Here is a 15,458-nt window from a genome sequence, read left to right as displayed (position 1 = left end):
ACTCGTCTGCGACGGCGCCTGCGCGAAACGCTATGCTGATGGTGCGGCGTTGCGGTCTTCTCTTGCTGTCCCTGCGGCAGGGTCTCGGAACCAATTCATTCCTGCGCGGCCTGGGGCAAGAGCCCTTCGAGGGAGCTCGGTCACTGTGTTGCAGGTCCTCGCCTAGAGATCCGAGAGATAGAGAAAGAGAGCACGAGGCGGCACAGAGGAAAGCCCCAGGAGCAGAGTCTTGCCCATCTCTCCCTCTGAGCATCTCGGACATTGGGACTGGATGTCTTTCGTCAGAGGAAAGCCTCAGACTTCCAACGCCGCGGGAAGAGTCATCCCCTCGAGAGCGCGAGGACTCGAGCGGAGACCAGGGCCGGTGCGGTCCCGCACACCAGGGATCCGAGGATCCCTCGATGCTCTCGCAGGCCCAGTGCGCTGCCGAGGTCGAAGAGCCTCATGTCACCCCTTCTTGTTCAGCTTCCAGAGAGAGACCCTTTCAGGCTGGGGAACTGATTTTAGCTGAGACTGGGGAGAGAGACACACACTTTAAGAAATTATTTAGGTTGAGTAACGTCGGACTCTTAAATAGTAACTGGGGGGCAGTCCCGTTCAGCAAGATCGTGGGGAAGTTCCCTGGCCAGATACTGAGGAGTTCCTCCGGCAAGCCGCTCATGTTGAGGAGGCCAGCATTAGAAGACTACATATTATTGATGAAAAGAGGGGCTGCCATAACGAACCCAAAGGTAATGCGATGGAGGTAAGGTGTGTATCGGTTCCAGGAGGAGCAAAGACAGATGCAGTACTTAGTCCTGATCAGTGTACTCAAAGGACATCTCAGAATGTTTGGATTTTTAAAATTATACTTAGCCTTTTAAAATAAACCAATGGATATAACTTTTACATATCACGATGAAAATTAGAATTAGCAAACACCTAGATTTTAATTTTAACTGAGAGTCTCGATTCTCTTAGTTGTAAATTGTGGGTAACATCTCAACTTTCTGTTGGTGTGATGTGAACTCAGTAGGTACATAATAAGCACTAATTTTGGTCCCCGTTACTCAGGACTCAAGAGAACGCTGAACTCTTAGGGAACAATTTTGTTAAACTATTATGGTGATATTTTAATCAGATTCAGTAAGGCATGTTATGAGAGTATATCTTATCAACAATAAATACGTTATGGTGCTTTTCTTGTTAGGGAAGAAATAGAGTTTTGTATTAAAATAGCTAACAGTCAACACTAAACGTAAAATGACTATTCTTTATTAAAAAGTTAACTGCCTAGAGCCTGCTTTCGGTCTTTTTTGAGACGGGTTCTCACTGTCATCCAGGCTGGAGTGCAGTGTCTCGATCTTGGCCCACTGCAGTCTCTGCTTCCCGGGTTCGAGCAATTCTCCCACCACAGCCTCCTGAGTACCTAGGACTATAGGCGTGTGCCACCACACCAGGCTAATTTTTGTAGAGACGGGGTTTCCCCATCTTGCCTAGGCTGGTCTCCAACTCCTGATTTCAAGTGATCCGCCCACCTCAGCCTCCCAAAGTGCTGGGATTACAGGTGAAGCCACCGCGCCCAGTGCCAGTTTGAAGTTTATGATAATCATCTATTGCTAGCAGTTTGTTTCAGTCCTTAGTCACAGTCACAGTCACAGTCCTTGAGTAGAGTGTTCCTGTGTAACACAACTCTCCCTCCTCCAGATCAGCATTCATTTGTTATTTATTCAGCAGATAATTGACTGCCTTCCATATTCAAGGCACTATTTAGGGAGGTATAGTGTTGAACTGCAGTCCTTGCCCTCAACGTAGACCTTACACTCTGGAAGGGGTGACAAAAAACAAGGAAATGAAAGAATATGGTCATTTCCAGTAGTATTAAGTGTCACGAAGACAAATAGCATTAACAATGACACCGTTTTGGGTGACCTGGGGTAGGAACAAAATTTTGTCAGGTGAGTAGAGATGGTCGCTAACGAGGTACACTTGATAGGAAACCTAAATAAGGAAGAGCGTGCCTTATAAAGATCTAGGAACAGAATTGTTCTTGCAAAGGGAGGAATAGTGCGGCATTCCTCTCGTGCCTGAGTGGGTCAGGTGAGGGACCCAGTATGAGGTGTGATTGGAGTATTTTATTCCATTTGTAGTGAAGGACCGTTAGAAGGTTCTGAGTGGGAATCCAGTCTGTGTTTTAAAAGGTGTACCCAGGGACTAAGAAAACTTAGGCTGCTGAGGTATCATAAGCTTTTTTGTCTTTAAAGACAGGGTCTCACTGTGTCACCCAGGCTGTGTGCAGTGGCTCAGTCACCTCTTACTGTAGCCTTGACCTCCTGGCCTCAAGCAGTCTTCCCACCTCAGCTTCCTGAGTAGCTGGGAGCACAGGTGCATGTCACTGTGCCTAGCTAATCAAAAAAAATTTTTTTTTTGTAGAATTAGGGTCACCCTAATTTGCTCAGGCTGGTCTCAAACTTCTCTAGGCTCAAGGGGTCCTCCCTTGAGGGTGCTGGGATTACAGGTGAGAATGACTGCTCCTGGCCATGGTATCATAGCTCTTGAAGAAAACTAAAAGACTTCTGTAATTTTGTCTTGCTTCCCCATGTCTGCTTTCTCCCCATTAGACAGAATCAAGAGGGATTAGTTATATTTCATGAAGTTATAAATATGCATCTTTAATGTACTTTCTGCCTTTCCATTTGTCACAGATAAAATTCCACTCTAAGAAGGAATTTAAGTACTGAATTTGCTAGGGGCTGACTTCTCTTTATGGCGTCCAAACAGGCTGCAGATAGTTAACTTCAACTTTTACAACTTTGAAATGCTTAAGAGAATACCTCCACTGATTTTTAAAAACTGATCTCCCTGTAATCCCATCTTGGTATTAAAAATATGACCAGGGGCTGAGTGCAATGGCTCACGCTTGTAATCTCAGCATTTTGGGAGGCTGAGGTAGGACGATAATTTGAACCTGGAAGATTGAGACCAGCTGGGGCAACAGGAAGACCTTGTCTTTAGAAAAAATAAAAAATTAGTCAGTGTGATGGCACACACCTGTTGTCCTAGCTACACAGGAGGCTGATACGGGAGGATCGCTTGAGCCCAGGAGTTTGAGGCTGCAATGAGCCATGATCTTGCCACTGCACTACAGCCTGGGCAACAGTGTAAGCCCCTGTCTCAAAAACAATGTTGGGGGGTAGGTGTAGTAACTCACATCTATAATATCAGTGCTTTGTGAGGCCAAGGCAGGAGGATTGCTGGAGGTGTGAGTTCAAGACTAACCTGAACTATTATAGCAGATCCCCATCTCTATAAAAAGTAAAAATTTAAAAATTAGCCTGGCATGGTGGTACATGCCTGTAGTCTCAGCTACTTGGGAGGCTGAGGTGGGAGAATTGCTTGAGCCCAGAAGTTCAAGGATGCAGCAAGCTGCTGTTGTACCGCTACACTCCAGTCTGGGCAGCAGAGTGAGATCCTGTCATCAAAATAATTTTTAAAATAAATTTTAGGCTGGGCACGGTGGCTCACGCCTGTAATCCCAGCATTTTGGGAGGCTGAGGTGGGCGGATCACAAGGTCAGGAGATTGAGACCAGCCTGGCTAACATGGTGAAATCCTGTCTCTATCCAAAAATGCAAAAAATTAGCCGGGCGTGGTGACACGTGCCTGTAGTCCCAGCTACTCAGGTGGCTAAGGCAGGAGAATCGCTTAAACCCAGGAGGCGGAGGTTGCAGTGAGCCAAGACGGCACCACTGTACTCTAGCCTGGGCAACAGTTAAGACTCTGTCTCAAAAAAATTTTTTTTTTAATTTAAAAAACAGCTGTTATTACTGTCATCCATGATATTCCTGTTGTGTTAACAAAAACAATTCTTCCAATTATATGTTTGGCAAACGGGTCCTCTGATCTATTTCTAGCATAGTCTATTTTTTTTTCTTATATAGCAGGGCTCCCTTACCCCCAGGCGGAGGATTGGTACTAGTGCGTGGCCTGTAACAGGGAACTGGGCCACACAGCAGGTTAGCAGTGGGTGGTGAGCATTGCCGCCTAAGCTCCATCTCTTGTCAGATCAGCCATGGAATTACATTCTCATAGGAGTGCAAACTCTGTTGTGAACTGCACACGAGAGGGATCTAGGTTGCACACTTCTTATGAGAAACTAATGCCTGATGATCTGAGGTGGAACTATCTTCATCTGTAGAAAAATTGTCTTCCACGAAACGAGTCCCTAGTGCCAAAAGGTGGGGACCGCTGCTATGTAGTGTCTTAATTCTAAATTAGAACTTCATCATTTGGCCAGGCACGGTGGCTCATGCCTGTAATCCCAGCACTTTGGGAGTGTGAGGCGGGCAGATCACCTGAAGTCAGGTGTTCGAGACCAGCCTGGCCAACCTGGTGAAACTCCATCTCTAGTCAAAATATAAAAATTAGCCAGGTGTGGTGGCAGGTGCGTGTAATCCCAGCTACTCAGGAGGCTGAGGCAAGAGAATTGCTTGAACCCGGGAAGTGGAGGTTGCAGTGAGCTGAGATCACTCTACTGTACTCCAGCCTGGGCGACAGAGCAAGACTCCGTCTCGTAAATAAATACACAAATAAATGGGAAGTACATCATTTTATGCAGAGATTATATAGTAAATTCTTAACTGGTCTTCCTGCCTCTTGGTTTTTCTCTAGTAGATCCTATATTTCTTCTGCCAGATTTTTCTCATACCCATTTATGTCACCTCAGTGAAATATCTCAGTTGCTTACCGGGCCGAGTTCTAATGCCTTATACTGGCGTTTAGTTCTTTCCCTATCTCTCCTGAGATGAACAAACTGGGCTCATTCTACCTCTGCTTTGTTTAAAGCTGTTTTTACCTTGTGGTTGTTCCCATAAATTGTATAATCTTTGTCTTTAAATTCGGCCATCCTGCTGCTTTCTCCTTTCTCTGAGCGCCTCCTGAACGTATTGTCTGTAATTTTGGTATTATTCTGAAGTGTTGCATTATTTGTTAATTGATTCTTGGATCTCTCATTTCGTTAAGCAAAATATAAACTCTGTAGGCAGGTCCAGAGTCTAATTTGTTTTTCACTCCCTGCTTCTCCGAATCCCCCAGTGTAAGATAAGACTAGGTGCTTAGTACATATTTATTGGTCTCTGAGTCACCCATACTGTTTTTATTCACAGGATATTAATATGATTCTCTCAATGATGGATATAAACCCAGGTGATACTGTTTTGGAAGCTGGCTCAGGCTCTGGTGGAATGAGCTTATTTTTATCCAAAGCAGGTAAGAGATTGGATTGAGCTGGATCTCGATAACAAAGAAAATATTCAATTTGTTCATTCATAATAACAGAAAGTTATAACGGTATTTGGGGAAAATGCCTAATACTGAGATAGCATTCTCGTAGAAACTGAATGTGAGCAACCGTTTTTCTTTCTTTCTTTCTTTCTTTCTTTTTTAAATTAAGATGGGTTTCACCATGTTGGTCAGGCTGGTCTTGAACTTCTGACCTCAGGTGATCTGCCCGCCTTGGCCTCCAAAGTGCTTGGATTACAGGCGTGAGCCACCATGCCCGACCACAACTGTCTTTCTTTCCATTTTGTGCATTTATTCCAGTCAGTCTCTTTCTTTTCTTTTCTTTTTTTTTTGAGATGAAGTCTTGCTCTGTTATCCAGGCTGGAGTACAGTGACACAATCTCAGCTCACGGCAACCTCCACCTCCTGGGTTCAAGTGATTCTCTTCTTCCCTCAGCCTCCTGAGTAGCTAGGATTACAGGTGTATACCACCACGCCTGGCTAAGTTTTTGTATTTTTAGTGGAGACAGGTTTCACCATGTTGGGCAGGCTGGTCTCAAACTCCTGACCTTGTGATCTGCCCGCCTTGTTCTCCCAAAGTGCTGGGATTACGGCATGAGCCACCATGCCTGGCCCTTCCAGTCAGTCTCTTTCTAATCTTCCTTCCATTTTCTTGGCTCTGTCTTGTTTCCTCCATGCTCTCTAATGCTGCTGCTTTTTTCTTAAGTATACTTTTTATTGGAATATAACATAGCTACAGAAAAGTGTGCAGATCATAAGTGTATACCTTAATGAATCTTTGTATAGTGACCACTCATGTACTTACTACCCAGATCAAGGTAGGGAGTGTCCCTGCCCCACAGACGCCTCCTCATGTCCCCTCCCATAATAAAAGAAATGCAAGTTAAAAACTACATTAAAAGGCTGACCGTGGTGGCTCACGTCTGTAATCCCAGCACTTTGGGAGGCCGAGGCAGGCAGATTGCTTGAGCTTATGAGTTTGAGACCAGCCCAGGCAACATGACGAAAACCTGTCTCTACCAAAAATATAAGAAAATTAGCTGGGTGTGGTGGGGCACACCTGTTGTCCCAGCTACCCAGGAGGCTGATTTGGGAGGATTGCTTGAGCTTGGGAGGCAGAGGTTGCAGTGAGCTGTGATTCCACTACCACACTCTAACCTGGGTGACTGCGTGAGACCTTGTCTCAAGAAAAAATGAAGCAAAACTCAAAAATCTACATTAAAAATGTAAACTTTATTCACTTTTTAGATTGACACAGATAAAAAGTTCGATAACTCTTTGTCAGGAAGAGTATAGAGATACAGGTATTCTAATACACTGCTGGTTGGCATATAAGTTGATACCACTTATGTGGAGGACAATTTAATATTATATGAATAACTTCACATACCCCTTGAGCCAGCAATTCCATTTTTAGGACTTTATCCTGTAGAGATATACTAGCTTGATACAAAGACTTAGGTACAAGAATTTTCATTGTAGTATTGTTGGTATTAGCATATGACTAGAAACAAGCTAAATGTTCATCATAGCCATACCCCTGGATATAATGGCTGTTTAAAAGAATGCAAATTTTTAAAAAAAGAATGCAGTACATCTAGAATCACTGAAATGACATTAGTAAGAAGGAAGGTACGAGACAGTGTGTATAATACACCACAATGTGTATTAAGAACAGAGAGAGATACTTGCATGCTTGTATGGGCAGTGACTATCATGGGAGGGGTAAGTAACTGGTAATGTGGTTGCCTCTGAAGAGGAAGATTAATTGGGGATCAGGGATGGGAGGAAGACTCGTAACATTGAACTATTTGAGTTTTTTTCACATACATGTAGTACCTTTGCAAAATACATTTTTGACTCTTTTTAATAAAATGATTAATACTATGAAATATCAAATTATTTTTTATTTAAGTTGGATCACAAGGACGAGTCATAAGTTTTGAGGTACGAAAAGACCACCATAATCTGGCTAAGAAGAATTACAAACACTGGCGTGATTCATGGAAATTAAGTCATGTAGAAGAGTGGCCAGACAATGTGGATTTTATTCATAAGGATTTCTCAAGAGCGGCTGAAGACATAAAATCTTTAACATTTGATGCAGTAAGTTTTCCAACATGGGTCCTGCATTATACTTTGACTGCAAAGAAAATAGGGGTCAGGCTTCTTTTGTATGGGCAAGGGTCTTTCTTTATTTGCTTCATGTCTATCTCTAGGGATGGAAAGAATATTTTTGTTCCATGCCTTTTAATCTCATGATGGAATTTGGGGCAGAGAGACATACTGAGTTAGCAAGTTGGGTGATAAATTTATCAATAATTGTGGGATAATGATCAAAAACTACAACCAAAGGCTAGTTGAGCACCATGAACCCCAGCGTTCCCAGGATAAAGAAATTCTACTTCATGGCTCCTATGATATCAGTTTCAGGGAAAAAAAAACTAAAGAAAGAAAGAAAGAAATCGTACTTTGGAAGCAGCATTGGAAGCATATTGAACCCAGCACCTAACCTGAATTGTGAGATTTTGGGGAAATAAGTAGCTTCCATTTGATAGGAAATAGGCAGAAAGCTTTAGACAGTTAAAGTCAGGATGTAAGGGCAGTGTGTTCATTGAAGATGTCAAGGACAGAGGTGTTTGTCATGAACAAAGCTCCAGAAAGTGGAGCAGAGAGATTGTGAGGAAGAGAAATAGTAGGAGGTTGACTTAGGGAAAAGAAGCAGAGTAGATGAAGGTCAAAAGATGACAAGAGGCCAGGCGTGGTGGCTCACACCTGTAATCCCGCACTTTGAGAGGCCGAGGCAGGTGGATCACCTGAGGTCGGAAGTTCAAGACCAGCCTGACCAACATTCTCTACTAAAAATACGAAATTAGCTGGGCATGGTGGCGCCTGCCTATAATCCCAGCTACTCGGGAAGCTCAGGCAGGAGAATTGCTTGAACCCGGGAGGCGGAGGTTGCAGTGAGCTGAGACTGTGCCATTGCTTTCCAGCCTAAGCCACAAGAGTGAAACTTCATCTCAAAAAGGAAAAAAAAGATAGATGACAAGCTATGATCAAACATGGTGGAGATCTGATACACGGAGGTATTTGCTGGCTTCAGAGTTTCAGAATTCCAGTGTAAGTTGCCCTATCTTTAGTGATGCCACTTCAGTTCTTAGCTTCACACTACGGACTGAGGCCTTGGTCAGGAGTCTTCCTTGCTTTCCTTAGTTGGCTGCTGGAAGGGTGGACTATTTTGGTGAGAAATGAAGCAAAGTTCGAAAGTTCAAAGAGCAGAGAAAATCTTTTTTTTTTTTTTTTTTGGGAGACAGAGTCTCACTCTTGCTCAGGCTGGATACAGTGGCACAGTCTCAGCTCACTGCAACCTCCACCTCCCAGGTTCAAGCAATTATCCTGCCTCAGCCTCCCAAGTAGCTGGGCTTATAGGTGCATGCCGCCATGGCCAGCTAATTTGTGTATTTTTAGTGGAGATGGGGTTTCACTATGTTGGCCAGGCTGGTCTTGAACTCCTAACCTCAGGTAATCTGCCTGCCTCAGTCTCCCAAAGTGCTGGGATTACAGATGTGAACCACTGTGCCTAGCCATGAAAATGATTTTTATCAACACTGGCTTCTAGCTCTGATATAACTAAAGCCTATAGTTTTAGTGGCACAGCTTACTGGACACAAAAACCTCAGTTCTTTTTTGTCATCTTTGGGTGGCATGTTACAGCTCAATAAGAGGGAAAAGGCTCTGTTAGGTCATCCATAGGGATGTCAGAAATACCTGGGAGATTAAGTTGATCGTCAGAATTTTGCTTGATGAGCATGAAACACAACAAAGGATTTTAATGATATCATTGAAGCTTTGTAGAAGCCTGCTGAACCATTCCTGATCTAAAAAGAATACGCCTTTTTAGATTTATTCAGTTAATCTCTCTTGAATAATAGTGCCAGATGATTACTCAATATGAAGGACTAGAGAAGGAGGAGGGGTGTCAGCTACTGGGGGAGAGTTATAAACTGTTAGGGCCAAAGAATTATAGTTGGTGTTCATAAATATAATACAGAACTGTTAAATAGAAGCTAGATCATGAATAATTTTCTTAAGAACATTTATAAAAATTGCGCATTGGTAAGAGTACTGCTTGTGGGTAGGTGTTTGATCAAAGATCAAAAGGCATATGTTGCATATACATTTCTTTTCACATTCCCACCGTTTTTTTTTAATTGCTCCCTTTGTCTGCTTAATTCTTCTCCTAGCTGCCATCTCACCTCTTGGGCCTTCCCTCTTCTAATCCAGTCCCCTCATCTCGAAATTAATCTTCCTAAAACATAATTCTGGGCTGGGTGTGGTGGCTCATGCCTGTAATCCCAGCACTTTGGGAGGCGAAGACAGGTGGATCACCTGAGGTCAGGAGTTCGAGACCAGCCTGGCCAACATGGCAAAACCCCGTCTCTACTAAAAATACAAAAATTAACCAGGTATGGTGGTGGGCGCCTGCAATCCCAGCCACTCAGGAGGCTGAGTCAGGAGAAACGCTTGAACCTGGGAGGTGGAGGTTCCAGTAAGCCAAGATCGTGCTACTGCACTTCAGCCTGAGCAACAAAGCAAGACTCCATCTCAAAAAAACAAAAAAGAAGACCGGGCGCGGTGGCTCAAGCCTGTAATCCCAGCACTTTGGGAGGCCGAGGCGGGTGGATCACGAGGTCGAGAGATCGAGACCAGCCTGGTCAACATGGTGAAACCCCGTCTCTACTAAAAATACAAAAAATTAGCTGGGCATGGTGGCGCGTGCCTGTAATCCCAGCTACTCAGGAGGCTGAGGCAGGAGAATTGCCTGAACCCAGGAGGCGGAGGTTGCGGTGAGCCGAGATTGTGCCATTGCCCTCCAGCCTGGGTAACAAGAGTGAAACTCTGTCTCAAAAAAAAAACCAAAAAACAAAAAAGAAAAACCAAATATATATTCACAAATATATAAATTCACATTGTCTTAAATGTTTTAATTTTTTATGTTATAATGACATGTTTACACTTGGCAATATTGATAATACAGGAATACAGGAATCTTTCTTTGGTTATATCCATATATACATACATAGCCTAATGAATATTTCCGTATTAATATTGCCAAGTACAAGACGTATCATTTTGATTTTTCAGTATCAAGTACTATGCCAAATTGTTTTTTCTTCCCTGAGACAGGATCTCACTCTTGCCCAGGGTGGAGTGTGATGGGACAGTCATAAGTCACTACTGCCTCGAACTCCTGGGCTCCAGTGACCCTCCCGCCTCAGCTTCCTGAGTAGCTGGAACTGTGGGCTTGCGCCACGGCACCCAGCTAATTTTTTTTTTTTTTTTTTTTTTTTTGGTAGAGTCAGGGTCTCACTATTTTGCCTCGGCTGGTCTCAAACTCGGCCTCAAATGGATCCTCTTGCCTCAGCGTCCCAAAGTATTGGGATTATAGGCATGAGCCACCTGGCCCAGCTGTATAATAACTAACATATCCTTTTGGGAATGGTAAAATGATAGTTAATAATACAACATTCTAAAAAATGAAATAATTTTGAGTAATTGCTTTCCAAAAGTGTGTCATTTCGCCGCAGTAAGAAAACTTATACTTTATTTAAAGAGAATCAGACTGATCCAGTTCTCTTTTTCCCCCACACAGGTAGCTTTGGATATGTTAAATCCTCATGTTGCTTTGCCTGTTTTTTACCCACATCTTAAGCATGGTGGTGTATGTGCTGTATATCTAGCAAAGTGAGTAACAGAACTGTTTTTCTTTGTAATGTGACTTTGAAATGCACTTTTGCTTAAGCACCAAACTAAGATATTCTTTTTTTTTTTTGGAGATGGAGTCTTACTCTGTCATGCAGGCTGTAGTATGCAGTGGTATGATCTCAGCTCACTGCAACTTCTGCCTCTTGGGTTCAAGCAATTATCCTGCCTCAGCCTCCCAAGTAGCTGGGATTATAGGCGCCTGCCACCACACCCAGCTAAATTTTTATATTTTTAGTAGAGATGGGGTTTCACCATGTTGGCCAGGCTGGTCTCAAACTCCTGACCTCAGGTGGTCTGCCCATTTGCCTCCCAAAGTGCTGGGATTACAGGCATGAGCCACTGTGCCTAGCCGAAATACTCATTTGTAACTGAATGAAATGTATGTGGCATCTTTTGAAACTGTTATAAAATGACAAGTCCCAAGTTCGTTTATATTACTGCTTATTTAGTTTTAATTTTTTAAATTAATTAATTAATTACTTACTTTATTTTATTTTATTTTTTCTGATGTGGAGTCTTACTTTGTCACCGAGTCTGGAGTGTAGTGTTGTGATCTCGGCTTACTGCAACGTCTGCCTCCCAGGGTCAGATGATTCTCTTGCCTCAGCCGCCTGAGTAGCTGAAATTACAGACACATGCCACCATGCCTGACTAATTTTTGTATTTTTAGTAGAGATGGGGATTCACCCTTTTGGCCAGGCTGGTCTCAAACTCCTGACCTCAAGTGATCCGCCCGCCTCAGCCTCCCAAAGTTCTGGGATTACGGGTCTGAGCCACCACACCCGGCCCTATGTTACTGTTTAAATCATTCTTTACATAAATAGTAACATAAGATGCATATTTTCTTTTTCTTTTTTCTTTATTATTTTATTTTATTTTTTATTTTTTTATCTTTTTTAAAACTTTTTTTCCTTTTTTTTTGTTTAAGATGCATATTTTCTTCTGATAATCTGGGAGAAAAGTTTTAAAAGTATAATGTGATTGATCAGTAATGTTGTAGTCTCTGTATTTGTTTACCTAGAAATCTGTGAAAGTACTTATTTTGCCTTCTAACTTGCATATTTAAACCTTCTCCTGCCTTAATTTAACTATAGCATTTAAATTTGGACACAGGGTATAGGGAACTTAAATAAATGTAATGTTATCATTTTAGTAGAAACGTAAAGTACATTTTTCACTTTTCTGAAAGCATCACACAGGTTATTGAACTTTTAGATGGAATTCGCATCTGTGAACTTGCTCTTTCGTGTGAAAAGATAAGTGAGGTCATTGTCAGAGATTGGTTGGTTTGCCTTGCAAAACAGAAAAATGGAATTTTACCTCAAAGAGTAGAACCTGAAATCAACACAAATGTACAACTACATTCTCAAGAGCAAATTGGAGTTGAAGGTGAGCTGTTTGAAGAGGATGACGATGGTGAGCTTCAGTTTTACTTTATGGCTGCAGTAATAAATGGAGAATGAGCTCCCGAGTATCCTGACGAATAGATTATGAAAATATTCCTCAGTGATCTTCTATAGAAATTGAAGTGTGATATTTTTATTCTACTAGAATATGTAAGGGACAGAAAAATGACTTTTCCTGCCTTTTACATAAAACTCATACCTTTGAAGAATTGAGTTTTGGTTTGTGTGTGGTTTTTTTTTTTTTTTTTTTTTTTTTGAGACAAAGTCTCACTCTTTCACCAGGATGGAGTCAGTGGCACGATCTCAGCTCACTAAAATGTCCACTTCCTGGGTTCAAGCAATTCTCCTGCCTCAGCCTCCTGAGTAGCTGGGACTACAGGCGTGTACCACACCCAGCTAATTTTTGTATTTTTAGTAGAGATGGGGTTTTGCCTTGTTGGCCAGGCTGATCTTGAACTCCTGACCTCAGGTGATCTGCCCGCCTCGCCCTCCTGAAGTGCTGGGATTACAGGTGTGAGCCACTGCACCAGGCCTAGGATTGAGCTTTTTACAGTATTCATATTTTACTTGTCACAAGGAGCTTGACTTGTGAAATAATTTAAATATGCTAAGGATATTTTAAATTTAGATAAGTGATAATTACTGAAGGGAATGAATTTAATGGGACCTGATAGGCAAATAGCTAATATTCCAAAAAGCAACTTCTAAGATGCTGCTGGAATTCTAGAAATAAGTAAGTTTAGGTCTTTCTTGTATATACACATTTTTAGGCCATGAACATGTTTTCAAGTATCCATTGATTTATAATATGGGCTTATCCATTTGGTTATAAAATCATCTATATTTATTATATAATCATTGACAAATTGTTTCTGTGTTTAAAGTAACTGGCAAAGTAGCTCTAAAATAAATGAAAGGAAAAAAATGAGAGAAAAAACTTTATTATAAGAGAGTAATTCATATTTTAACAGTTTTTATAAAAAAATTACAAAATATTTTATGTAGCTTATAGTACATATATTTTTTACAACAGAAGAATCACATTCTGATTTTCCATATGGATCATTTCCCTATATTGCTAGACCAGTACACTGGCAAGTTGGTCATACAGGTGAGTAATGTTTTCAGACCATATTAAATGGTGTTTTTTCTTCTAATCAATATAATGACTTTACGTTTTTCTTCTCTTAAATTAGCTTTCCTTATCAAGTTGAGGAAGGTCAAACCACAACTTAACTGAGTACTCCAGATGACAGCAACTGACTTGAAGATGGAAAAATATCAAAATAGAACTTTACATTGAAAATTACTACTTTCATAGATTGGTATTTTTAGCTATTACTATGACTTATATAACTTTTACATATAATTTTGAAAATAACAAAATAAAGATGTACAACATGGCAAAACTGCTTAAACATCCCATTTGACACTTGTCTTGCAGTTAGTTTGACATTTTATAGTAAATTATTCCAGACCGGTTTAGTTGAGCCATCTCATTCTTCACTTCCTGTAAACCACTCCATAGACTTGTCTTTCTTCAAGAAATTAGTTTTTTTCCCTTTGTTTGATTGATGGTCATTGACTACTGAAATACAAAATATGCATTTAAAGATAAATTTTATGTATCTGTCCATTTTAAATACATGTTATAATGGCTTATATATGTCTTACAAAATAATAAGGAAATCTGGGTTACAGTAAATAATGGGAGGAAACTTAAGAATGATCTAATCACCTTAAAAATTGTAACAAAAGATGTAACAGTTCTTGAATCTGTTTTACTCCCTTCAGAATTTTTTTAACCAGCTTGAAAGAACATCATAATTGTTCAGTGTTACTACATAAATCAGTGTTTGGGGGTCAGGCAGTGGCTTACGCCTATAATCCCAGCACTTTGGGAGGACAAGGCAGGCAGATCACCTGCGGTCAGGAGGTCAAGACTAGCCTGGCCAACATGGCAAAACCCTGTCTCTACTAAAAAATACAAAAATTAGCTGGGTGTGGTAGCAGGCACCTGTAATCCCAGCTATTTGGGAAGCTGAAGCAGGATAATTGCTTGAACCCGGGCAGTGAAGGTTGCAGTGAGCTAAGATCGTGCCGCTGCACTCCAGCCTGGGTGACAGAGTGAAACTCCGTCTCAAAAAAAAAAAAAGTTTGGGGAATGCGTTTTAGAAACATGAATTAATTACAAATAGGACTTACTATTATTCATAGGTACCAGTTATTTAGCATTTAACACATACCATAACTTGTTTTGAAAACTGTGTATGTTTTTCACTTATCTTTCAAGTTACTCATATTTTACAGATAAACAGTGACAGAATGATCAGGCTGCTGTTTAAATATGGATGTTTTATTGGTTTTTGGGTTTTTTTTCTGCTGTTGATGCATAATAAAGGTGTTTTTATTTTTCTTTTTGAGATAGATTCTCATTCTGTCACCCAGGCTGGAGTGCAGTGGCATGATCATGGCTCATTGCAGCCTCAGTCTCCCAGGCTCAATCAATCCTCCCACCTCAGCCTCCCAAGTAGTTGGACTACAGGCACATGCCACAATGCCCCGCTAATTTTTGTGGAGTTTTTTTGGTAGAGATGGGGTTTTGTCATGTTTTACACACTGGTCTAAACTGCTAGGTTCAACTGCCTTGACCTCCCAAAGTGCTGGGATTATAGGCATGAGCCACCATGCCTGGCCTGTTTTATGGGCCTTAAAATAGTAATGCCGGCCGGGCATGGTGGCTCACGCCTGTAATCCGAGAACTTTGTGAGGCTGAGGCAGATGGATCACGAGGTCAAGGGATCGAGACCATCCTGGTCAACATGGTGAAACCCCATTTCTACTAAAAATACAAAAAAATTAGCTGGGCATGGTAGCACACGCCTGTAGTCCCAGCTACTCGGGAGGCTGAGGTGGGAGAATTGCTCGAACCCAGGAGATGGAGGTTGCGGTGAGCCGTGAATGTGCCATTGCACTCCAGCCTGGGTAACAAAAGCGAAACTCTGTC

General features: G+C 41.7%; 2 protein-coding genes across 3 annotated transcripts in view; one reads left to right on the top strand and one right to left on the bottom strand.

Annotated features, from left to right (window-relative positions):
- TRMT61B (tRNA methyltransferase 61B) lies at window positions 1–14,866 on the top strand. 2 transcript variants are annotated; one of them, XM_003941523.2, is made up of 7 exons: window positions 1–731; window positions 5,144–5,246; window positions 7,195–7,385; window positions 10,933–11,024; window positions 12,235–12,461; window positions 13,485–13,562; window positions 13,648–14,866. In XM_003941523.2, the coding sequence occupies exons 1-7, from the start codon at window positions 33–35 to the stop codon at window positions 13,689–13,691; spliced, it is 1,434 nt and encodes a 477-aa protein (XP_003941572.1). In that variant the 5' UTR covers window positions 1–32; the 3' UTR covers window positions 13,692–14,866. The 2 variants fall into 2 exon arrangements, with proteins under 2 accessions (XP_003941572.1, XP_010350607.1); XM_010352305.2 differs by having other exon boundaries at window positions 14–731; window positions 12,235–12,434.
- SPDYA (speedy/RINGO cell cycle regulator family member A) overlaps window positions 13,948–15,458 on the bottom strand; it is a 39,672-nt gene continuing 38,161 nt past the window's right edge. Inside the window, exon 6 of the mRNA XM_003941524.3 lies at window positions 13,948–14,039. Coding sequence (XP_003941573.1) covers window positions 13,948–14,039 — 92 coding nt within the window. The remainder of the gene's footprint in view (window positions 14,040–15,458) is intronic.

This window comes from Saimiri boliviensis, chromosome 1, assembly GCF_048565385.1.
Source record: "Saimiri boliviensis isolate mSaiBol1 chromosome 1, mSaiBol1.pri, whole genome shotgun sequence".
In the NCBI taxonomy this organism is placed as follows: Eukaryota; Metazoa; Chordata; class Mammalia; order Primates; family Cebidae; genus Saimiri; species Saimiri boliviensis.
This window is presented reverse-complemented; position numbering and strand designations above follow the sequence as displayed.